The sequence below is a fragment of the Limulus polyphemus genome, unplaced genomic scaffold, assembly GCF_000517525.1.
Source record: "Limulus polyphemus unplaced genomic scaffold, Limulus_polyphemus-2.1.2 Scaffold1123, whole genome shotgun sequence".
Lineage (NCBI taxonomy): Eukaryota > Metazoa > Arthropoda > Merostomata > Xiphosura > Limulidae > Limulus > Limulus polyphemus.
In genome coordinates, this window is record NW_013666733.1 from 118,446 (window position 1) to 127,114 (window position 8,669).

An 8,669-nucleotide genomic window follows, 5' to 3' on the forward strand; every position below is an offset into this window, starting at 1 on the left:
TGAGTATATTTGGTGGGACGGGGATTCTAACCCGCAGATTGCGAGTCGAGCGGCCTAACCACCTGGCGGCTTCTTTATGTATCAAGTCACAGTAAAATATGTTTCAACGATTATTCATCGGTCTCTTAATATTTCAAAAGTGCTTCAACGATTCCACGTTTTTTTATGTATTTTCAACGGATTTACTTACAGGAGATGCAAATGAATAACAGCCTATTCTATTGTAGGCCTGTAAAGAAGGACGATATAACAATAAAAAGTGTAAATGAAAATATTTAAAACATTCAACTAAAAATAGATGTAAAGGTATTTAAAACATTCATCGTCAGCAGTAGCCTTAGCTTCAGAAAAAGTTAGTTTACAGAGTAGTATCGGATAAAGAATTTGTTTTGTTTTTGCGTGTGTGTGTTTAATAAAAATAATTAAAATTTTTATCTCCCGTCTGAACGGAATTTTATTCGAGATTTAATTTGTAGCGCCATCTGTCTTTGTCAACATTTGAATACGCGTTACCTGTCTACTCGATCCGCTTGACGTTGATAAGCTTTTTTTTAAGCATAATAGGAGGTTCTTTCGAAATAAAAATAATGAAATGTATATGATTTATAACAAATAGAAATAAATTGGAGGTAAAAAAATAACGAACCATAAAAAATATTTACGTGTTTAAAATTGTGGTGTCTGATAAGTTACTTTATTTGGAAGTTTCGATGTTACCTAAGAAACTTCTAGGCCGATATTTGAAAATCTACTGAGTAACATAAGCTCACTTCACGCAAACAGTATTTTGACCAGACGTTATAAATGATACGTGAGTAACCTAAAATAGTATCTTGTAGCACAGACTTTTTTTTTTAACATGCTGTAAGTTGGCTGCATCATATATTGTTTTTGAATTTTATAAGTACATTTAACTCTTCAATTATCTAATGTTTGATATCTACGCTAAACTATTAACATACACACCCATTTTCCAGGAAAATATAATGTGTAATGTGGACGGACAAGACAATATATAGGCCTAGGAATGTTTGTGTTTAGAATAGTTTAAGTGTCAATGTGAAAGCTTTAAAAGTCTGACAATATTAATTCAAATGATGTTTTCTGGCTTTTTAAATCTGGATGAAACTGATATTGTTCAATCCATTTTCGAGGTGACGGTACCTAAACGAAACTGCAAGAATATGTTAATAGTTGTAATCGAACACTATGCGTGATTTTAGTGAAGAAAAAAAATTCCCGGGTCAAATTTCCATATCTTAAGTTACCTAAATTGAACATCCGAGATAAATTTGAAACGTTAGTAGAACAACAAATATAAAATAATTAATCAAGTATTTGCAAGGAAGATCTGAAATTTACTTTTCGTTGAAAAGGAGAGAGGAAATTGCGCATGCGCCGAAAAATTTAGTAGATAAATTGAGGGTATTTTAATAGCAAAAAATAAAAAATAAAATAAAATTAGGATAAACGACAGGCCTTGACAAATAATATTACCTATTAGAAATTGCGATGATCATTGTTTCTAATTTTAAACAAAACGCAACGATTGTTAATACATTATTGTTCTTTGGTGAATAAAATGTTTTTGTTTTTTTTTAATTAAAGTTTTGTCATATTATACTCCCATTTATTTTAGAAAAAAATTGTGTGGAAATTTATCGTATTTTGTATCAATTTATCATATTTAGAAATGGGTAAAGTTTTGTTTATTTGTTGTTAGGCAGAAAGCTACGCAATGAGCTATCTTCTGTGTCTTGGAGACTTGTGGTTCTGCAAGCATGTATATACATACTTTTACATTCCAGTAAAATTTTGTTTATTTTACAAGCGTGTTTATTGGCTGAATTCAAATAACTGCGCTGATGCCGTTACAGGCACTCCCTCCCCCTCACCCCTACATCGATCCTTCAAATTTCCAGAGGGTGTGGAGTTAGTGCCCCCGAAATTTTGGAGATGCTCTTTCCCCAAAGAGCACGCATCGCGATCAGATCAGAACTGTGGTTTACAGTTCAGTTAGACCTTAGAAATTCTGGTCACAGATCAGGGCCGTGGTTTACAGTTGTATTAGACCTTAGAAATTCTGGTTACAGATCAGGACTTTGATTTACAGTTGTGTTAGGCTTTAGAAATTCTGGTTACAGATCAGGACTTTGATTTACAGTTGTGTTAGGCCTTAGAAATTCTGGTTAGTACAAAACCTGTTTACCTATTGAATCTTCGTATATGAATATGAAGTTCATAAAGTTATTAATAAAACCCTCGGAGTGAAAGTAAAGAAGTGTGTCTGATAATATGTCAACCACGCTACATCTGCTACATCCGGTGACCACGAGACCTTTCTTTTAATATTAGGACGCTTCAGGCCTGGTAGGATACGATAAACACAGTTACCAGAACACGTCAGAATTAGGGTTAGGGATTTTAACATTATATTATCGTTTTATTTTAACACCATATATTATTAATTATTATTTTCTTTGAATTAGCCCGCTGTTTACTGTTCAGAAAAATTAGCGAACAAGCAAGCTACTATTCTTGATCCCGGGAGCGGGTAAAAAAAAACTATATTTAGTGATTAATAATGGAAATAAGCGTCGTTATAACATCAAAATGTTGTTTTCATTTAATTAAACACTCAACGTTTCGCTTTACAGCTTCTTCAGGAAAGTTCACTAAAACACTAACCGAAACTGACAGTACAGAGCTTCAAATGATTTAAATAATAATTTATATTCGAATCTATAACGTGCGTTTGTACAGCGTGCCTTGGACATATTGAGTAGTAAAGACAATTCAACAATGAGATTTACTACTTAATATGTCCAAAGCACGTTGTACGAATGCACGTTATAGATTCGAATATAAATTATTATTTAAATCATTTGAAGTTCTGTACTGTCAGTTTCCGTTAGCGTTTTAATGAACGCTCCTGAAGAAGCTGTAAAGCGAAACGTTGAGTGTTCAATTAAATAAAAACAACATCTTGGTGTTATAAGGTCGTTTATTTCTAGTATTAATATGTCTTTCTATACATCAGTATGCACTGCAAACATTTAATATATTTAGTGATTATTAAAAAAGAAGTTTTAAGTGGAAGTGAAGAAGAGGCAGCGTATAATGAAATATCAACCACACATTCAGTTTAGCCAGTTTTATTGGTGTAAATCACACAATACTACAACAAAGTGTTTGTTGTAACGCAAAAGGAATACTCCAAATTAGTTCGAAACCATTTTCAGTAAACTTAGTTACCTAAAGACGTAAAAGTGTTAATATGCATAGTAAAATTAACGATAATTTTTGGTAAAAATTACTTCAGTCAAGAAGTGTTTTGTTACTTATTTTCTGAATACAGATAGCTATTAAAATACAGTATTAATCGTATATAAATAAAACTTTTATACGTTATCAATATAAATATTAAATGGCAATACGCGTTTTCTAATATCCTATCTTATCTCAGTTCACGATATTTTCTCATTATTTGTTGTTAAGACGCAAAGCTACACAATGGGCATTCTGTACTGTGCCCACCACGAGTATGAAAAGTTAGTTTTTAGCGTTATAAGCTTTCAGACTTCCCGCTGAGGTATGGGAAGAGGACAGTATTTTCTCAAACAGTGTCATATAGATAAAAGAAAAAAAAATAAAGATCGGCTCCTGATATAAACAAGAATAGCTCAGAGCGCATGTCAACCGTGAAGAACGACAGAAGCCTTGGAAGAAGTCACCAGAGGGTATGACCATCGGATTAAAAAACAAAACAAAAAGACCAAACGTTTAAATTTGTCTGAGTCTTCATTAGATCCTTAGTGGGATACATGTTATCCGTTTTTTTATTTTATTTAGTACTGGAATGACATGTTACGCTAGTCAACAATAACTGCTCTTGAGGCTTTGGGAAGATTATTTTGCCTTTTGGAAAGGTCATAAAATATCTTGTTTGGAATAGAAACGAATGTATTAAATCAAAGAAAAAAATTAGGCAAAGACTTGATGAAATGGTATTATAGTCGCCTTCAGTATTCTGAAGTGAAGACAAAGTTTTTTGTTTTTTTTTTAAATGGGCTTTTCTAGCCTAAAACTTGGTTTACTTGAAAGGGATGCATTCAATTACAGACAGGGAAACCACCAGTATTTATTGATGCACTCACTACTCTGTAATTAACCTCTGTATTCTAGATGACGCAGTAAACTTCTTGAGATAGTATTTATTTGTTTTTGAATTTCACGCAAAGTGAAATCGAGATCTGTCTGCGCTAGCCGCTGTTAATTTTAAAGTGATAGACTAGAGAGGGAAAGGCAGCTAGTCAAAAACAACCACCGCCAACTCTTGGACTACTCTTTATCAACGAATAGTGGAACTATCCGTCACATTATAACCCTCCCACGGCTGAAAGGGCAAGCATGTTCGGGACAGGATTCGAACCCACGGCCCTTAGATTGCGAGGCGAGTGCCTTAACCACCGGGTCATGCCAAGCCCTTGAGATAGTAAAACATGATAATTACAAACATGAGAAAAATAAAAACAAGTACGACCCCAGAAAAGAAACCTGATAAAATAAGGTAAAAATAATAAAATTATCATTTACCTAGCTTTATTTATACCTTGTTTATTTTTTGTTGTACGCAAAGATACACGATGGGTTATCTGTTCTGTGCCCATCGCTGGAACCAAACCCCTAAAGTTTATCGCTCAGCCTCCGAGGCCTAGTATTGTTAGTTTTTGTGTTTTTTTATCATTATATCATCGGTTTCTAACTAAAAAAATTAAGTGTGAAAATTACCACAGCAATATTATCATTTAATAGAACACGTAGTGTCACAGATGTCACAACTACCCCAAATTTGGGTTTAATATTTTATGGAAATTATCGATTTAATTTACTCGATAATTTCCATAAAATATTAAATTTTTAGGCTTTTGTTTGTCCTCCTGCAAAACTAAATAATAAGGTATCTGCGCTCTATCCACTGCGGGGGAATCGAACCACGGATCGTAGCGTTAGTCAGTAAGCATATCGCTGACCCAGGGGACAAAGTTTTGGTGTTGCTAATATTTTGATCATAAACTGAGCTTGTCCAAAAAAAAATGTTTTTCAATAAATACTTCACACTTACTTGATTCTCTGTTGACAGAAGTTAGTACTGTAGAGGGCGCTGAAGTAACTGGACTTTGGGACTGAGTGGGGAAAACTACAGGGACGTCCTCTGGTGGTGCATTACGAGTTGCAACTGTGGATCCAAGTGCAGCTAGAGCTAAAATGGTCGACATATCCTTAAAGAAACATTTTAAAAATGTTATGAAAGATATCTACGGACATGCGCAACAGAACTCAATTTTGGGTTTATAAAAATATATATATATATATAATCAGTGTAACGTCGATTAACAAATATTATCATGAAAAGCTTGGTATTTTAATATATAATTGTACGAGTTTTATATTTTCTCTTCATAACTTATGGTACTCATTTGTACAAAAAGACCAACAAGAAAACGGAAAAAATCATTAACCTTCGTGTTTTTCAGAAGGACAATAAATTAACTAACACAAACTTTCTATTTCTGCTTTATTAAATATATTTATATTATTTCAACAGAATAACGCTGTTTTGTTTTCTGTGAGATATATCAATTACGATTTTATATTTCATTAATCCGTCATTTAATTGAATTTATTAGTATTTCAGGGTGTCATTTGATACGCTGTTCTGTCGATCACTAATAAGACCTGTTGTGTCACAAACTGCTGTATTTAAGACGTCTTGTGTCACAAGTTTGTTTGTTTGTTTTGAATTTTGCGCAAAGTTACGCGAGGGCTATCTGCGCTAGCCGTCCCTAATTTAGCAGTGTAAGACTAGAGGGAAGGCAGCTAGTCATCATCACCCACCGTCAACGCTTGAGCGAATAGTGGGATTGACCGTCACATTTTAACGCCTCCATATTTGGTGTGACGGGGATTCTAACCCCCGACTTTCAGATTGCGAGACAAGCGCCTAACCACCAGGCCATGCCGCTCCCACATACTAGCAAAATTGCCGAGTTTAAGATACCTTGTGTCACAAATAAAGCTGCTGAACGTAATAATTAACAATAATACATTTTATTGATGAACCAGCCCTAAATTTACAATCTTGCCGTTATCAGTCGCGCAAAGTATGATATTCAGAACCACAGCAATAACGGAATAACTTAAGACAGAAGAGTTGAATGTTTTTTAATAAGCTGCCGATGTATTAATTAAACCTTTCTTAACACGTGTGTGTTTGATTCTTAAAGATAAGTTAACAAATAAAATCTTTCTTTCTTTTCATTTACCAGAGCGACATCTACTTAGTTCCATCTCACTTTTTCTATGGTTATAATGGACAGATTACGTAACAAGTGATCACATTAATGTCCATTTCAAATATTTAGAAAATATTATAAGTGACGTGTCCGCTCTAGATAAAAACAAACTCATGTTGACATTTGTGGTTTTTCAACAATAAAATAATTCTTACCCTAGAGTTTTGTATATTCATCACGCTATTTGGCGACATATATGAAAAGTTTGTTAAGTTGTCCGGAATTTTAGATCGAAGAGATTCGTCCGGATTTTGTGATGTGGTTGATTGGTGACTCACTTTCTTTACGCTAGGTGCCGCACCTGAAGTGACTGTAGAATATGAGGTGTGATTCTCAGAAGATGTCTTTTCTGTCGCTAAAGGAGAGTGCTGGCTCAGGATCTCAGAAGTTGGCATGTGTTGCATCATGGAAAGGTAAGAGAACGGTGGCGACGGAAGGGACATGTTTTCTAAAATTTTACCTAAAATTTAAAAGTAAAACACAAAAATTGAAGTAAAACAGCTCTATTTTCCGAGTTATTTTTAAATGTATGTACATAAATCTGTATTCACGTGTCATGAACAAGACCAACCAATGCTTTTTGATCTTAAACAAATGCATACACAAATGTGTTCTCCATTATTGAACTGTTATCAGTTAACAGATTTAATCAACTTCAAAACCTAGAGATCAGGAGAGTGGATGGAGCATTTTGAAGAATCATAAATTAATCCTCAATTGGTCATTTTTAAGTGCTTTAATTAACTAGTAGCGTCATGAAACACTATACTTACATACACATATATTACCGAGTTTCACATAGAAAATGATCTTAAAATTTTGGCTATATAATACGATTTATACAGCATAGTTTACTTATCCCCAGTGTACAAGAAATGTTAGACAGTAGTTTACATATTCGTCATGTAAAACAATACATATCATTTCTGTTTGTGCACAACAAACATATCGTCAAGTTATACATCTATAAGGTATTGTTAATGCAAATATATTACAACTTATAGGTCTATACCGTATGGGTAGTGCAAGCATAACACAGTAACTTATAGGTCTATACTTTTGGAGTAGTGCAAGCATAACACGGTAACTTGTAGGTCTATACTTTAAGGGTAGTGCAAACATAACACTAACTTATAGATCTGTACTTTAGGGGTAGTGCAAACATAACACTAACTTATAGATCTGTACTTTAGGGGTAGTGCAAACATAACACTAACTTATAGATCTGTACTTTAGGGGTAGTGCAAGCATAACACGGTAACTTATAGGTCTATACTTTAGGGGTAGTGCAAACATAACACGGTAACTTGTAGGTCTATACTTTAAAGGTAGTGCAAACATAACACTAACTTATAGATCTGTACTTTAGGGGTAACTTTTATTCTTTCGATGCTACGTTACGCATTATTAATTTTGTTTATTTTTCGGATATTCGGGCAAGGCTACTAGCTGTTCCTAATTTTGAACTAATTAATACGCTAGAGGGAGGCACTGGTCAAACAGCACCTACTGCCAACTCTTGGACTACCCTTATATGATCCAGCACTGGGATTTATCAGTTACTTTTATAACGCAACCAAGGCTCCAAAGTGTAGAGCGGACTTAAAATATTTTTGGCGGTAAATGGACGCGAACAAAAAATCAACACTTCAGCACGCTAACCAGTGGGCCACGCTGGTCCCGCATTACTAATTAATATTATAATTATAGTCACATTAGAGCCAAAATCACTCCTAGACTTGGCGCTATCGTAATGAGATACTATAGAACAACCCCAAAAAATGACTTACTTTGAAAACGTTAATGAACACTAAAATTGGAGTAGCAAACAATGTTTGACTTACGTTAGGCTTAGTTTTCGTGTTGTTTTGATTCGTTTATTTTAACATTTGGTCTTCAATTATAGTGATTTTTGAGACGATAACATGTGAAGAACAATGAAAATAGTTGCAAATCGAAATGGAACCATAGCGTGAAACACACACACAAGAGTTAAACAGAGAGGAAAATCTATCCTTAGAAAAGTTATTTTATACCCGTTTCAAAAATGTATTAATCATTATTCTGTGTTGTATATTCACTAAGACATTGTTCGCTATAGATTCGTGAACAAAATTGGCATTGCAGGTGTAAAGAAGTAATAAACTGAGGTTTCAAAACACCACAGTGAACAGCCAATTGTATAAAGGTGTACAAACTAAACAGTGAACAGCCAATTGTATAAAGGTGTACAAACTAAACAGTGAACAGCCAATTGTATAAAGGTGTACAAACTAAACAGTGAACAGCCAATAGTATAAAGGTGTACAAACT

At 34.0% G+C, this 8,669-nt stretch overlaps 1 protein-coding gene across 5 annotated transcripts in view; it reads right to left on the minus strand.

Annotated features, from left to right (window-relative positions):
• The window catches only part of LOC106462238 (zinc finger protein castor homolog 1-like), a 242,118-nt gene that overhangs the window by 35,613 nt on the left and 197,836 nt on the right, over window positions 1-8,669 (minus strand). For all 5 annotated transcript variants that reach the window (XM_022389432.1, XM_013922139.2, XM_022389429.1 and 2 more), the window contains 2 exons: window positions 6,512-6,816; window positions 5,126-5,282 (listed from right to left, as the gene is read on the minus strand). In XM_022389432.1, coding sequence (XP_022245140.1) covers window positions 5,126-5,282; window positions 6,512-6,816 — 462 coding nt within the window. The remainder of the gene's footprint in view (window positions 1-5,125; window positions 5,283-6,511; window positions 6,817-8,669) is intronic.